General features: G+C 44.9%; 1 protein-coding gene across 1 annotated transcript in view; it reads right to left on the bottom strand.

The window, feature by feature from the left end:
* The window catches only part of ADAM17 (ADAM metallopeptidase domain 17), a 61,814-nt gene extending 45,252 nt beyond the window's left edge, over positions 1-16,562 (bottom strand). The window contains exon 1 of the mRNA XM_073336049.2: positions 16,094-16,562. Coding sequence (XP_073192150.1) covers positions 16,094-16,367 — 274 coding nt within the window. The 5' untranslated portion in view covers positions 16,368-16,562. The remainder of the gene's footprint in view (positions 1-16,093) is intronic.
* Between the last annotated feature and the right edge of the window lie 419 nt (positions 16,563-16,981).

The raw sequence follows: 16,981 nt of genomic DNA, 5'->3' as shown, positions 1-16,981 counted from the left end.
CACTTTCTCTTCTACCTGTTCGCAAATAGGTCTATCCAGGGAGCTCCCCACTGCTGGAAAATGTCTCTTACCACATCTGAATGAAGGGACCACTCGTGGTGACTGGAGAAAGACCTGCTGAGGCAATCTGCCAGCTCATTTTGCATTCCTGGAAGGTAAGAGGCCTCAAGGTTGATTGAGTGAACTATGCAAAACTCCCATAGCTGTATTGCTTTTTGATAAAGGAGGGAAGAGTGAGCTCCTCCTTGTCTGTTGAGATAAAACATGGCTGCAGTATTGTCTGTGAGAACGAACAAATTTTTGCCTGAAATGTGGGGCAGGAAGGCCAGACAGGCCAGGCGAACTGCTCTGAGTTCCCTAACCTTGATGTGGAGTGAAAGTTCTGCCAAAGACAAAAGGCCTTGAGTCTGGAGGGGCACCACCCTAGCGCTGATATGTCTGAGACCAGGGTCATTGACAGCTGAGGGCGTATAAAGGGAAAGCCCACACAAACAGTGAGCAGATCCAACCACCAATTGAGGCCAATGAGAACCTGTGGAGCCCAGATGATGGCAGCTTGGCAAGTACATGAGGCTAACCACATCTGGAGGGGTCTGAAGTGTAGCCTTGTATGTTGTACTGTGTATGTGCACAACGCCACGTGACCCCTCATATAATTTCAGGCTGTTGTAATTGGATGATCTCTGAGGTATGTTATCAGGCATCTGACTGGAATTGTACCTCTGGGAGATAGGCCCTAGCCCTAGTAAAGTCAAACATCACTCCAATTAACTCTATCCTCTGCACTGGAGCAAGAGTAGACTTTTCTGCATTTATCAGAAGGCCTAGGGCCTTGAACATCGACTGGATAGGTCGAATGTTGGACACTACCTGAGCCCTGGACCAGCCCTTGACTAGCCAGTCATTTAGATAAGGGTAGACCTGCACCCCGAACCTCCTCAAGAAAGCTATAACTACTGCCATACATTTTGTGAACACCCGTGGAGCTGCAGACAGACCAAATGGGAGGTCCATGAATTGGCAGTGTAAGTGGTTCACCATGAATTTGAAGAACCTTCTGTGTTCTTATTATAGTGATATATGAAAACAACATCTCTTAAATCGAGGCCATTGTACCAATCCATGGGATCCAGGGAGGGGATAATAGATGCCAGGGTGACCATGCTGAACTTTATTTTGTTGAGATAGTTATTGAGCTGACGCAGCTCTAAAATCGTTCTGAGACCTCCTTTGGCTTTGGGGATTATGAAATAACATGAGTAGAATCCCTTCCCTCTTAAATTCTGCAGAACCTCTTCCATGGCTCCCACCAAAGGAGAGATTGAACCTCCTGGGGCAGAAGTTCTTCATGAAAGGGGTCCCTGAAGAGGGAGGATCAGAAGGAGGGGAAGAAATAAACTGGAGGGGTGTATCCCACTTCCATCATGCTCAATATCCATCTGTCCACAGTGATATGGGACCAAATACTGAGGAAATGGGAAAGGCAGTTTGCAAATAAAGGAGACACAGGGTCTGGCATCACAGGAATTGGTATAGCGTCCTCGAGTGTCCCATCAAAATGCCTGCTTATAGAAACCCCTGGATGTCTCTGTAGGGCAGGCATTGATGCTGAGATAGAAGAAGTGATGGCCTATGCCTAAAACCCCTGCTTCTCTTTCTCTGCAGATCCTGACGGGGAGTTGGGGCAGAGTATCAGATGGGCTGCTGAGGTCCGTAGTGCTTCTTTGAAGGAGCTGGTGTGTACAACCCAATGGACTTAAGGGTTGCCGTGGAGTCTTTTAGACCACGAAGCTTTGCATCAGTCTGTTCTAAAAAGAGCAAAGGGTCGCTCAGAGTCATAGCTTTGTTGCAGGAGGCGCAGGGCTTAAAGCCTGGTGACCAAGGCATGCTTTGGCACGGGGAATGGACAAAAACTCTCCTAAAACATAAAGTGACAGAACTTCACTACAATTAACTAAAACTGACTACAACTAACTAACTATGTTCAGAAAGAAGAAGATGACAACCAGAGAGAGCTTGCAAAAGCATGGATAGCAGTTCCAGTGACCATCACAGGTTGTAAGAAGGAACTGAGGGGTTTGTGGGGTCCGCTGGGCGCTTCATACCAGCACTGTTGGCTTGGGGCAGTAGAGGGCTCTCAAGCCACCTGACAGGTAACACTGGCAGGGCGGGGAGAGGGGGAGAACGGACAAAGAGTACTTGTGGCACTTTAGAGACTAACAAATTTATTTCGGCATAAGCTTTCGTGGGCTAAAACCCACTTCCTCGGATGCATGTAGTGGGAAATTTCCAGCATATGTGCTCAAGGCATGCACACGTGTAATCACTCAAAGACGCAAACAAAAGTTCCTAAACTTTCAATTAGAGCCCAGACCAGTGTAGACAGGGCTTCACATTACTATAAAATTCCACCTCCGGAGGTTATTTTTATTGATTTTGCTAACAGGAAATACTATAGGGATCTTTTCTTGATGGGGTTCCTGCTACAGACTGCAGAAAACACTGGTCTGCTCTCTGGACACTGTGAATGTTACTCTGAAAGCATAAACTTCCCCAGTAGCAGTTTAATTAATTAAAAATAGCCAGAAATCATTCAGAGGTTTTGTAAGAAGTGTAAGTATTACCTCACTCACAACATCCTTTAACTTTTCTCCCCCATTCAGAACACCAATAATGTCCCAAACAGTCAGCACTGTTGAGCAACGTATATTCAGTTTAATACAGTAGGTGTCAGAAATCAGTCTGCCTGTTATCAGTAGGCTATGATACAACACAGTAATTTCTTAACACTGCATCCAGTCAATTCCAAAATTTCAGGGAATGTTCTAGGCATCAATGGACAGAACCCTATTGATATTTGGTGAAAAAGGTGATAGTTAGAAATGGTGGATACACAGAAACCCTTGAATTTGCTGAGCAGAGCTCTCAGCTTTAGCCACCTTAGTAATTGTCTACAGATCAAAGAAATGGTTGATAGCAGCCATTAACATATTTCAGCATAATACCCCTTGTTTTAGCTCTACCCATCTTTCCAATACAGTTTAAAAACACTGACAACCTGAAAGAGAATGAGACAAAGGTCATGTTTACGTGAGGAGTAACTATACCAGCAAAACTGGGCTTTTGGCAGTATACTTTATTCCAGCCCCTCTTCCCCCCCCGGAACAAAATAAGTTATAGCAATATCTCAGTTTTGGTATAACTACATTAACGTTAGGGGCATCTATCAGCAGTTTTGTGGGTCAGGGATCACATCTCTTCACATCCCTGACCAACACTATGCCATCAGAAGCCTGTAAACGGGGGGACGGCGAGAGAGAGAATAAGAATGGTGGGGGTTCAATGGAGGAACACATATCACTCCTAACATGCTGGGAGGGGCAATGGAATCCCTGAAACATAAGGGGATAGGAAAGGCACAAAGGCAGGTTGTGGGGGAGACTGAAGAGATGGACACAATGAACCCCTGATGTGTGCAGTGAGTATGTTTTACAGAAGCAATAAGGTGTGGGACCCCCAAGTCAAAAGTTAGTCAAGAACCAAGCTCTGTATGACAGAGGAGTTCCTTGAGATTTCATTGGTTGATGCTTCGAAGACTTTCTTGAAAAAGAAAGTTGTGATAAACTTAGATACACAATCTGTAAATCAATAAAGACTTTTCCAGACAACCAAGGCTATACAACTCCTTTACATCAATATCCTACTGAAATTAAATATTTGATGTTAAGTTCTTTGGGCCACAGTCATACCTGATAAACTGCATTAAAGTTACACCAGGAATGAATCTGGATCTTAATGTTTAATAGAGGTTCACATTTGGGACAGAAGTTTACATTTGTCTAACCCCCCCATCCCAACCTTCCCCCATATTTGTTGGGCTTCCTGCATACACAAGATAAATTCCACAGCAGCAGCAAAGTAAAGCCGTTTCTGTGAGCTATTAACGGCAGCAGCAGCAGCATCAGTCCTCTGCTGCTACTACTGTATGAGGAGTGGAGCAGGAAAGAGGAGAGAAACAAACCATCATGGAGAATCAAATCTCAGATTTGTTTTGGATTGCTCACAACTCAGGCTGGAGTTGTAACAGAGGAAAGAAAGTATTGCCATAGGGGAACACACTCAACTTGAAACCTAATCAACTTTTTTTTTTAAGTGTCAGAAGTAATTTTAAGTACTCTGACTCCGAGTCCCCAATCAACTATTGGTTTCAGAGTAACAGCCGTGTTAGTCTGTATTCGCAAAGAGAAAAGGAGTACTTGTGGCACCTTAGAGACTAACCAATTTTATGCTCAAATAAATTGGTTAGTCTCTAAGGTGCCACAAGTACTCCTTTTCTTTTTTCAATCAACTATTGTGATTTTACAAACATTTACTTACTTTTGAAAATCCCTTCCACCCAACATTGTGAGAGACACACAGTCAAACAAACAAACAAACATCTGGCCAAACAGTAAAACACACCAAACAACAAAATCCACAAAGTTATTGAATTACTAAGACCTTACCTACATGGGAAAGTTTTTCAGTATGTTTTTCTGCTAGACCTATACCAAAAGAGTGCATCCACACCACTTGGCTTATGTCAAATTAAGCTACTTCCAATGCAAACCATAGCACAGAGCTGCGTGGATACATTTTTGGAATAGTAGAATTCTGGGACTTTGGGTCATATTAACAAACTCCCATGACGGCTGATAATTCATCTGGTTTTAGTGATTCAGTGACATTTTCAAACAGCTGTCAGGCAGCATGGTTAGTACCACAACCTGAGAGTAATTAATATGAACAGGGTGCCACAGATGCATTCGCAGTCACGCGGATGGATGGCTTTGTTTGAGTTGGGAGACAGCCATCAGCACAGCTGCCATGATGCCGTGCAGATACTGCTAGAGGAGGAGGTCGTCAAACAGTTACTTCTGCCCGAAGCAGCTTCACTCAGTGAAGTTCAGCCAGCACCGACTGATGGAACAGGTGCTACAGAAATGGGCTGACCAGCAGTACTGACAACTTCTGAATATAAAAGGCTGCTTTCCTCAAGACCAACGCAAAGCTCACCCTAGAGCTGCAGTGGCAGAACACCCACATGAGTGTTCCCCTCAGCATGGAGAAGCATGTGGAACCATCTGGAAGCTCACCATCCCCAACTGCTAACAGTCAGTACTTGACCAGTTTAATGGTGGTAGATCAGCTGTTGTCACAGAGGTTTGTGCTGCTATTAAGAGGGTGCTGCTGCGTTGGGTTATAAAGCTGGGCAACACACAGGAGGTTATGGATGGATTTGCATGTTGGGGGTTTCTGAATTATATAAAGGGCCACTGATGGGACCCATGTCTATTATTTGCCCCCGCTGCACCAGGCCTCAGAATTTATCAACCACAGTGCTGTTCCATAGTGCTACGAGGTCTGGCTGATCACTGTGGTAGGTTCACCAACATTAATGTGGGGGTGATCTGGAAAGCTTGATGACACCAGGATCTTTAAAAACTCACTCATTTTATGCAATGAAAAAAATGGAACTTTTGCTCCCAAGACCACTGTGGATTTGAATGGTGTTGCAACTCCTCCTATCATTCTGGAAGTCTCAGCTTACTTTCTGTTTCCCTGGCTTATGAAGCCCTTTACTGGGCACTTGGATAGGAGAAAGAAGTGGTTTAACTATATCCTGAATAGCTGCAGAACAGTGGATTGTGCACATTTGGATGACTAAAGGGAAGGGGGAGGAGGTTCATAATAAGGCCAGATGATTCTGAGAAGCACCTGCCTCATGTTATAGCTGCTTGCTGTTGTGCAGAACATCTGTGGGAGCAAGGGAGAGTGTCTCACACCAAAGTCTGAGAGGCAGAGGTGAAGAGACTTGCTGAACTTTATAAACAGCCAAAAAGGATGCATCTGCAAAATGACCTAACTCGTCAGGGAAACACTGTGCTCGTACTTTGATGTCAGGATGCAGTAGAGGAAAAGGAATGTAATGTAACCAAGGAAATACATAAAGTGAATACACTTTGTGCGACACTTTTATGGAACTGTATCTCAACAAAATCTTTCGGCAAAATTGTCATTAATAAAAAAAATATTTGATTTAACAACATAGCACAAAGTTAAAGCTAATGGAAATGAGGCACTCAGGCCCAAAATGCTGATGCACACATCATTGTGCAGATGAGGTAACAAAAATATGTAGGTGAATGTGTAGCTGATCTCCTTGTTTTGGGGGTGTTTGCTTTTTGGGGTACACATGGAATGGAACGGAACTGTGGGAAGGGCCTCTCTTGTGTACTTGGTGGAGTAAAAGGGTGTCCTAATCTCCTATGTTTTTGACAGGTTGCAGGACATGGTTATGTTGGTGTCCTGAGCATGGGGAAAGAGCAACACCATTCTCCAGAAAGTTGGTCTGTTTCTGTATCACATCCAGTATCTTTTCCCGAAGGTCCCTTTCTCTGTCAATGTATTCCCTTGACTGCTCGCTGACGTTCTCTCTCATTCCGATACTAGAGCATGAAATATTCTCTCCGTTTTTCTGTCTTTATGCCCTTCTGCTCGGATGCTGTCATGAGGTCAGCAAACATATCCTCCATCATCCTCTCTCCCTTCTCGTCTGCCAAGCCTTCGGCCACTGATAATGCCCCTCTCCGGCCACTGATAATGCCCCTCTCCATTAGGGTTCTGATATGTACAGTGTCTAGCACCTGATGAGTGCCTCACATTCACACACTACAATACCATGCAAGTATTTATTGTCCTATTACTAGTTTCATGTCAATGGTGATAAAATGTGGCTTTTCTTCCCTCCTCAATTTTAGCATACTCTTCTTCTACTTTTACCAGTCTGGGGTGCTTTTGGGGATGGCAAGATGTTTTCCACCTTATTTCTCCCTTACACAGGACCAGTACTGGCGGGAGGGCGTCCCAAAGGGCTGGTTATTAACTCTATGTGCACATCTCCAGGCTGTCCTTACATTGGAGGATGTTATCCTAAGGTCGGGGTAGTCAACAGGCAGCCCGCAGGCCAAATCCGGACCACCAGACGCTTTTGAACGGACCCCCAAAATCTTATTTACTTATTATCATTCTTGTTTTCTACGGAGTTGATGTGTGTTATTTTCTATGGAGTCTGGATCTTGACTATACCTTGACCAAGAAATTTGGACCCTGACAAAAAATAATTGACTACCCCTGCCCTAAGGCATGTTCTCAAGAGGAGGGTCCTGTTCAAAAAAGCAATGGGCAAACCTGAAAGATATGCAGCACTTCTATTAACAAGGATGGTGCCCACATCTGGAACAGGGGTAGAAGAAAAACACCATCTATAGGGGATGCCCAAGTAAGCTTCATTGCCTTGCAACGTGTATTCAACACAGAGCAAGATCTCTCTCTTTAATTCTATTTTATAATGCTTGCCGATCAGTACAAAGTACACTGTAAGATTGTTTTTCAGTCAAGGGTATGAACCCTTTTTTCTGGAAAGGGGTTAACAGCGCTGAGGGGCTGACTGAAAATAACCATGATCTTCTGTAACTTGTGTATCCACAAATGCCTTATCTCTGCACATTATGTAGCCTCATTTGGACAATTCACATCATATTCTAATGCGTGTTTGATAATGTAAAGGTGACTAGCAGCTCAGGGCACTGATCAAACTGTAACCCAAAGTACTCTGTTTTTTTTAATTGTTTTTTCTCTTTCTGTATCTGCTGCCACTGTTCCTACCATGAAATGTGTATGGTTTTTTAACTGCTGCGGTGCCACTACCTTGAGCAGGGAGGGGGGCCCAAAGTTGACTGGGAGGGAGAAGAAGCACATTTGGTTCATGGTTGTGGGATTTGGTATTTCAGTGAAATAAACTCTTGCACTTCTGAGGTTGTCGCTCTTTTGAACACACGGGAGGTGGGGGGGGGGAGAGGAGGGAAGATGGGACAATAAAAGCTAAGTAGGCAGAAAGGCACATCTGTCCATTCATATATAGCTCACATCTGCCCAGCGTTGCAGTGCCCAGCTAGTACCCAGAACAAAGTTGTTTAAATTTCCGTATTCAGCTAGTACCAGGACAGTTTACAGTGGACTCACAACTTAGGCGGGGGTTAGGTTCTAAAGTCAGCGCATAAGGCTAAAATCAAGAATAGTCAAAATTACCCTTGAAAATCCCTCAAATCGCCCATAAAGTATACTGTACATGGTTTTGTGTATGCAACCCTGTACAGTAATGTATAAATGTATAATGTACAGTATATAATAAAGAGTACATATGCAAAATATAATTTTACAGTACTGTATTTTTAATTATAGGGGGTAATTACAGAGGGTCGTCAGGGCTTGATGTCGATCCAGGAGACAGAGGTGATGGACAGCTTGGGTGACAGAGAGCGAGTCATAGACAAAGTGGTTGGCTCTGGTTCAGCTCAAGAAGTTGATTGCATAGGCTCATCTGCTGCTGGTTGTTTTTCCTTGAAAAACATGGTGATCGGCAACTGTCGCTGTTGTCTCTTGAGATGCTCAAACATTTCCTGATACAGTCTCAAATTGCCCATAATACTACGTGTGATTTTGAGGCTTCATTCCATAGAGGGATCGTATTCAGAAATTAAATCATTCTTCATTGGCAGATGCAGCTTCACCAGTAGTCTGCACGTTTTTGTGGTTGAAGCGGTTCCTAAAACTGTTAAGCCAACCTTGGCTGGCTTTGAATTCTTCCTCCTCAGAAGGCTGTCCCTCTTCGGCGGGAGGTTTGAACAGCGTGAGGAGGCTAAGAGCCTTTTCTCGCAACATGTTGCCATCGATAGGCAGACTTTACAGTTCATGTCTTCCAGCCATAAGTTTAATGCCTTTTCAGTCTTCACCAGTCTAATCACGCACCTGGCTCGTCACCTTAGCAGTTATTGGAGCACTTGATGTCAAGGCTTGACGAATTTCTCTCTCTCAAATTTTGATGGCACGGATGCTAGATTTGTTGCAGCCATATTTACGCGCGACATACCGTCTCTCAGTAAGTCCAACACAGCCAGTTTTTCCTCCAGCGTTGGAATAGATCACTGTTCCTTCAGCTGAGTACTGATGAAGTAGTTAGTTTGCGTTTAGAGGCCGTGTTGTATGAAAAAAACGTATCTTGAAATACTAGAATCACACTCAGCGTGGCAAGATGCTTACACTATGAGAGATACGCAGGAACTGAGACCGACTGAGGGAACAGCAGATTCACATCTCCCATCTCATGCTCACTCCGAGGCATACGCTCATTGAGTGGAATGGTGGACAGAATCGCCCGCACTATTTACAGGTATCTTGTTATTTTTCTTGCCGAGCGCATATAGTTGAATTCGTGTAAGTTAAATGCGCATATGATGTGACTCACCAGTATTGCAATACAACACATAATACTAACTAATTGAGATCCCCTCTGCAATACTATCAGGCGGGCTCCCTGCCTGGGTCTCGGGGCCTATCTCCAATGCAGTCTCTACTTGGAGTCAATCTCTAGCTCAGGGTTAGGAATGCCAAAGAGATCTTGGTTGTCTGAAGGAACCCCTTCCTTGCTGGGTTCTGAAGTTGGCTGGGTGCCCTATAAACTACCACAATTTAGCAGAATTCGACAGTGGCCTACTTGCAAAAATCCAATCCAGTTCCTCATTCTATCCACATGTACTGGGAACATTAACAGAGATTTGTTTTTGTGTCTGCTGAAAAATGAGTTCTTCTACGAAACAGAAATTGATACGTGAAAGATTCTGACTGGGCAAACATTGCGGCACTTCTGAAGTGTAATAAAAATAGTCTAGAACATATGAAAGTACATACAGAGTTGGAAAGAGCTTGAAATTCGTTTAATGAAAGGAAAAACAATTGATCCTTCAGAAATGTATCTTACTGAAGACTAAAAAAAGTACTGGTGAAATGTTTTGATGCACCTGATTTCAATCAGTCATTTGCAGAAAGAAATCTTACTTTCCATTGTTCTTCTGGCTCAGAGAATTTATACAAGCCAAACAGTGGAAACTTCTTGAAAGAAGTGGATCAAGTAATGGAACAACATGTAGGATGAGTTCAAAGGGGTATGACCCAGACTCACTATTTAGGGAAAAGACATTTAGAATGAATTGATTGAATAAGTCAGCAAGAAATTGCGCCAGAAAATAGTGTAAAGTGAAGGATTCAAAATATTACTCTATCATTTTAGACTGCAAACCCAAGGTTATCCATCAGGAACCAATGTATGTAATCATTAGAACAGATGCAGTTGACAGAAAGCCAGAAATTAAAGAACCATTCCTAGGTCATGCATGAAACAATTGGTCTCAGTTTCTCAAACACAATTTTAGAAAAGCTTGACAACTGCAGAGATCATTCCTATGATAATGGGGCAAACATGCAAGGCATTCAAGCTTGACTGCTACACACAAAAGAATACCCAAGCTGTTTATGTTCCTTGTGGGTCGCATACATTGCATTTGGTTATTGTAGATGCTAAAAAATCTTCACACGATGGTGCTAGTTTCCTGGGATACCTTCAGAAACTCTACAATTATTTTCCGCTACCACGCAGCATTGGGCTGTTTTGTGCCATCAAGTTAATGTGAAGTTGAAATCTTGAAGTGAAACAAAATGGGAAAGCAGAGTTAAAAACGCAGTAAGATTACAAGCTGCTGAAGTCACAAGGAGGCTCTGTTGGAGGTAAGAGAAACGTACTGAGGTCATGGCAAAAACAGAGCCTTGGCTGAGCAAATTGGATCATACCATTTACTGATATGCTCAATTGTGTGGAAAGACATTTTGATTAACATCAATCATATCAGCAAGCTTCTACAATCCTCTTCTGTGCAAACTGATCTGGCTACAAATTTGCTAGAAAGCACTTCTGATGTATTATAGGGAAAATGGATTTGCTGGTGCTCAAATAAAAGCCAAGAAGATCTGTGAGCAAATGAATACACCTGCACATCTCAAAGAGAAACATCTTACAAGTGCAAAACCTCCCCACTTTACCTATGAAACACCTGACAAACTATATGAAGACATACTTAATCAGTGAGAGGCCAATTTTTTATTTTTTTTTAAACAGAGCAGTGGATTCAGCCATCACATCAGTTGAAAACATATTTCAAACTATGAGAAGTGTGAAAGACGAGTTTGGACTTTTTTGGGATTTGAAACAGACAACTGAAAAGCCCAAGGAATTGTTAAGCAAATGATGCAATAACTTACAAAACAATTCGAGCTCATAAATTAGATTGCAGATTCTTTTTCAAGAAATTGTAACATGCAGTTTGCTTCCAAAGAAAATGACACTTTTTGAAGTTCTCTCCTTTATACATGAAAGCCAAATTAAAGAGATATATCCTAAGCTTTGGATCACACTGAGAGTTGATGTAAGATTCGCAGCCATGGCAGCATCTTCTGAGAATAGTTTTTCATAGTTAGAGCTGATAAAAACATTCTTGTGATCATCAACGGCTCAGGATTGTCTGTCTGGATTGGCAATTATAAACATGAATAACGATTTAGGAAGAGACCAGACACACCATGACATAACTAATGACTTTGCCTCAAAAAAGTGTAGGAGAAAAAGCTTTCAATGAAAGCAAGGTGCCGTTTTTTGTATTTTAGTATTACCCCCAAAATACCATTCATCTTATTTAATATGGACTTTTAACAAGTGTATTAGTATGTGTTGTGTTGGTGTTTGTTTGTTTGTAGAAATAACGCAATTTGTATTTTAGTGAGGAGCAAGGGGGAACCCCAAAATATTCATTTTTAGGGCCCTCACTGGGCTAGCAACAGCTCTGAGGACATAGTTGCTATATGGACTTGTGGTATGTGAACTTGTCATGAGCTGGAATCACTAAGGGGAACATTTAAATAAGGAGGCATTATCCAGTCCAGATGACCTTGGAGCAGTGGAGGGCACACAGTTAACAGACAAGCTGGTCTAGGTGTGAAGCAATATAATGTGTGATATAAATAGGAGCACTGCCTGAAACAGTATAGTACACTCAAAATACATACACACAATCCTTATGCTGGTGTAACTCATTTCATAACAGTTATATCACTTCCAAAGCAAATTAAAATAGGATAATATGCCAGATAAATTGAAAAAATAACTTGTGTCCACACAAGAGAGCTTGTCAGAAAAACTAAAGTTATACCAAAAAACAAAACAAAGCTTTCCTGTGTAAAAAAAGCTTAAGTCAATCTCATACTTACTATCTGTAATAACAATAGGTACAAAAATTCAGACAAATTTGAAACCATCTTCTCCTCGGGTCATAATTATTTTTATAGGCATGGTGACAGACAGGTCTTAAGGAAAGCAAAAGCTACATATGAAAATAATTTGAATGAGTACCTTGCTCTTATTCTTCTGCTAACCTGCATGATGTTTGCAATTTGTAATGACTAACAAAGCATATATAATTTAAGAAAAATATTAAACCTACTTGTAACTACTTCCTATTGTATGCATTATTCAAAATCAGTGAGCCTGTTCAAAGCAATAAAAACAATGATGGGTAACTCAGAAGGAGTAACATGTTTGAAAAGTTTCAGTTCTCTGTAAGGACAGTCACTGACAAACTATGTCTCAGTCCCATAAACAATTATCCACACAAGTAGAACCATCAAAGTCACTGGGATTACTTCTGCGAGGAAGGGTCGCAGGGAGGAGCCCTATATTCTCAGAATCCCACAAGGAAGGTGGAATTTGGCTGCTCCATGACACTTTTATGAAGCCAGTTTTTAGATAACAGTTTACTGGTTTTTGAGTACTGATTTGTTAAAGGACTTTTAAATGTTCTCCTTCCAGGCAGTTTTTTCATAGGAACATAGGAATTGCCACCTTGGATCAGACCCAAGGCCCATCTAGTCCAATAATCTGTCTCTCATAGTGGTCAGTGCCAGATGCATTAGAGCAGTGTTTCCCAAACTTGGGAAGCCGCTCGTTCAGGGAAAGCCCCTGGCGGGCCGGGCCGATTTGTTTACCTGCCGCGTCCGCAGGTTCGGCCGATCGCGGCTCCCACTGGCCGCAGTTCACCGTGTCCGGCCAATGGGGGCTGCGGGAAGTGGTGTGGGCCGAGGGACGTACTGGCCACTGCTTCCCGCAGCCCCCATTGGCCGGGCACAGCGAACCGCAGCCAGTGGGAGCCGTAGAGGTAGGTGTAAGAACCCTCTAGTAGGAGTAGCTGTGGGATAATCTCTCCCCCACTGCCCCCCACACATACCCCACCCCTCACATACTGGTGAGTTAGGCAATGTCTACAGCTCAGGTAGGCATACCCGTATTAGCTGTATTCTAGCTAGCACAGTTAAAATAGTAACAAACATGTGGCGACACTGGACAGGTTACCAACATGAGTACGTACGTACCCAGGGTTCCAGGTGGTCTTCTACAGTCCACACTACTGCCACTGCCACCCTGTCTTCACTGATATCTTTAGCCATGCTACCTAAATTAAGTGCAGTAATGTCTACCTGAGCTGCAACCACAGCTTCAATTGCACATCTACTGCAGCGTAAACATCGCCTTTGAAATTGGCTTATGCCCTGAAGCACAATATTCTTTACGAACATTCTGTTGTCATTAATTAAGACAATTCTCAATATTCTTGAATTCATACAAATATCCAAAATGTTTTACAACCTGATGTGAAGAACTTAACAATGACTTCCTATAGTAACAGGTTCTGCAGTCTAATCACATGTGCAAAAGTATTTCCTTGTATCAGTTTTGAAATTTCCACCTTTTTATTTCATTGAATGTCCACTTGTTATTCTATCATGAGAAAGGAATTCCAAATCTACTTTTCCTGTACCAATCATTATTTTAAATTTTATCTGGTCTCCTTTCTACAGTAAACAATCCCCAACTTTTCAATCTCTCTTCATAGGAGTGTGTGGCCTTGCTCAGATAACGTAATTTACCCTGCACTTCTGTTCCCCGCGCATTTCTGTAAAATGGCAATAGTAGCTCTTCCCTGCCTCACAATGGGGTAGTGAGGAAATACTCACTATTGCTTGTGAGGTGCTGAAAGGCTACAAAGCGAAACAGAACGTTGAGAATCATTAAGAAAGGGAAGATAATAAGACAGAAAATATCATATGGTCTCTATATAAATCCATGGTACGCCCAAATCTTGAACACTGCGTGCAGATGTGGTCGCCCCATCTCAAAAAAGATATACTGGAATTGGAAAAAGTTCAGAAAGGGACAACAAAAATTATTAGAGGTATTGAGCATCTGCCATATGAGGAGAGATTAATAAGACCGGGACTTTTCAGCTTGGAAAAGAGACGACTAAGGGGGGATATGAGAGGTCTATAAAATAATGACTGGTGTGGAGAAAGTAAATAAGGAAGTGTTATTTACTCCTTCTCATAACACAAGAGCTAAAGGTCACCAAACAAAATTACTAGGCAGCAGATTTAAACACACAAAAGGAAGTATTTTTTCACACAGTGCACATTCAACCTGTGGAATTCCTTGCAAGAGGATGTTGTGAAGGCCAAAACTATAACAGGGGTCAGAAAAGAACACATAAATTCATGGAGGATAGGTCCATCAATGGTTACTAGCTAAGATGGGCGGGGATGGTGTCCCTAGCCTCCGTTTGCCAGAAGCTGAGAATGGGAGACAGGGGATGGATCACTTTATTACCACCTGTTCTGTACATTCCCCTCAGGGACACCTGGCTTTGGCCACTGTCGGAAGACAGGATACTGGATCTTTGGTCTTGACCCAGTATGGCTCTTGACCCAGTAGGGCTGCTCTTATGTACGGCAATTAGAGCCATGTAAACACCCTCTGTATGGTGTGCCCACCCATTAAAGTAGGCATTAGTAACAGATATGAAGCGTGCACAGTGGCTATTGTGATAGCAAGAGGTATGCATGAATTGATTTCTCTCAGTGCAGAGGAGACATTCACTTTCATGAAGGTTTCATTAATGATGAAGTTTCCCACCTGGCAGCTTAAGTTGTCAGCTATGAATGGATAGTCCTACAAACACTGACCATTTAACAGTACTGGTTAAAGAATCAGTGTTATGGAGATAGATCTCAAAGTTAAGTTTTGTTCAAACACAATGTCTAATTTGGTGGAAAATTGATATTTTGTTTAAATGTAGTAAACTCAGTTTTGAATTTAAACATTTGATTTGGAATAGAGACACCATCAAAACAACAGTCAGGAATTTGCTTTCTGATTGTAGCGTTCGTCACTAGTCCACCGAAGCTACCATAATAAACGTGATTAATAACACCACAAAGTCTGTGGCAGAGCCAGGAACTGACCCCAAACATCCTGAGAACCAGTCCAGTTCTTCCTTGCCCAGTCCCCAACAGGGTGAGTTTATGTACATAGTACACAAGCACACACACCCCAGCCCAAAATACATCGATCACTCCTCCCCTTCCCCCCAGCAGTGGTCTCTTGAGCAATCCTTCTCTCCCTCACTCCCAAACAATGATCTCTCCTATCCCCTACCCCACACTGTGATCACTCCTCCCCTCCCCTACCCCACACTGTGATCACTCCTCCCCTCCCCTACCCCACACTGTGATCACTCCTCCCCTCCCCTACCCCACACTGTGATCACTCCTCCCCTCCCCTACCCCACACTGTGATCACTCCTCCCCTCCCCTACCCCACACTGTGATCACTCCTCCCCTTATCTCCCCCCCAAACTACAGTCACTCCTCCCCTTACCTGTCCCCATACTATGGTCATTCCTCCCCTTACTCCCCACAAACTATGGTCACTCCTCCTCCCCCTCCCCGCCAGCAGTAATCTCCCCTCCCACACAGTGTGACCATTCCTCCCCTCTCCCCCCCCGCAGTGGTCTCTTCCGCTCCCCCCCCCCCCCCATACTGATCACTCCTCTCCTTACCCACCCCTCATGCTAGGTCATTCCTTCCCCCCCTCCATACAGTGACCACCCCTCCCTTTCTCCCCGCCCCCCAGCGGTGGTCACGCCTCCCCTTGTCGTCACCCCCCGCCCCCAGCAGTGATAACTTCTCCCCCCTCCCCCAACAGAAGTCTCCCCACCTCACTTTCCCCTCCCCCCAACCAGCGGTCAATCCCCTCCCCCAAGCCCTGCCCGCCCCTTACCGAGGCGCTGCTCCGCGGGGCGCGGCGGGTGTCTGAGCGCCCCGAGTGCGGGCGCCCGCAGCAGCAGCAGCAGGAGCGCAGGGACCAGCGCACAGAGCCGGAGCCTCATGGTCCGAGCGTGGCTCCCGCTCACATCGGTCCGGGAAGCCTCCTCTGCACCCGCTGACAGGCTCCGCCACAAGGCGCCTCCCTCCGCTCTCGGCCGGCTGCTCCAGTGCGCCCGACCCGCCGCCCCCAGCGCCCACACCCGGAAACCCAGCGGCTCGCGGAGCATTGTGGGGGCGGCGGCGCCGCCGCCATCTTGTCCCCGGGTCGGGCCGCGGGGCGAGCCCGGCGTGGGCGGGGAGTGGGTCGCAGCCCCCGCCGGGGCCGGGGCCGGGGCCGGGGCCGGGCCGCGCGCGGGGGAATCTGACGCCGACGTGAAGGGGACACCCCGCCAGCCAGCGAGCGAGCGAGCGAGGCCGCTGCCGGCCCCAGCCCGGAGAGAGCGGCTGACTCAAGGGGGATCCGGTCCCTCCTCCCGTGGGAGGAGCCTCACCCCCGAGTGCCTCGGCGTGCGCGCCGGAGCCGGGGCGCTGGCCCCCGACGCCCCCCTTTCGGGGGGAAGCTCCGACCGGGCACAAAATGAGCTGCCGGCGTCACGGCGGGCGGCTCGGTTTCAGGGACCCCCCCGGTGTGGTTGTGCTCCCGAGTGCCGCGGCGCCGTGCCCTCTGCGGGGCCTGGATCGCGGTGCGTGTTGCTGGGCATATAGTGCCTAGCCCGAGGGGGCCCTGATTGAGGCCTGTAGGCGCTGCCCAATATAAATAAATAACCATATATAATGTGTGAAGTCTCTTCCCAAGTTATGGTACAGTACTGTGGCTAAAACACGTTGTTGTCTTCTGCAC

The sequence above is a fragment of the Lepidochelys kempii genome, chromosome 3 (assembly GCF_965140285.1).
Source record: "Lepidochelys kempii isolate rLepKem1 chromosome 3, rLepKem1.hap1, whole genome shotgun sequence".
Classification (NCBI taxonomy): Eukaryota; Metazoa; Chordata; order Testudines; family Cheloniidae; genus Lepidochelys; species Lepidochelys kempii.
This window is presented reverse-complemented; position numbering and strand designations above follow the sequence as displayed.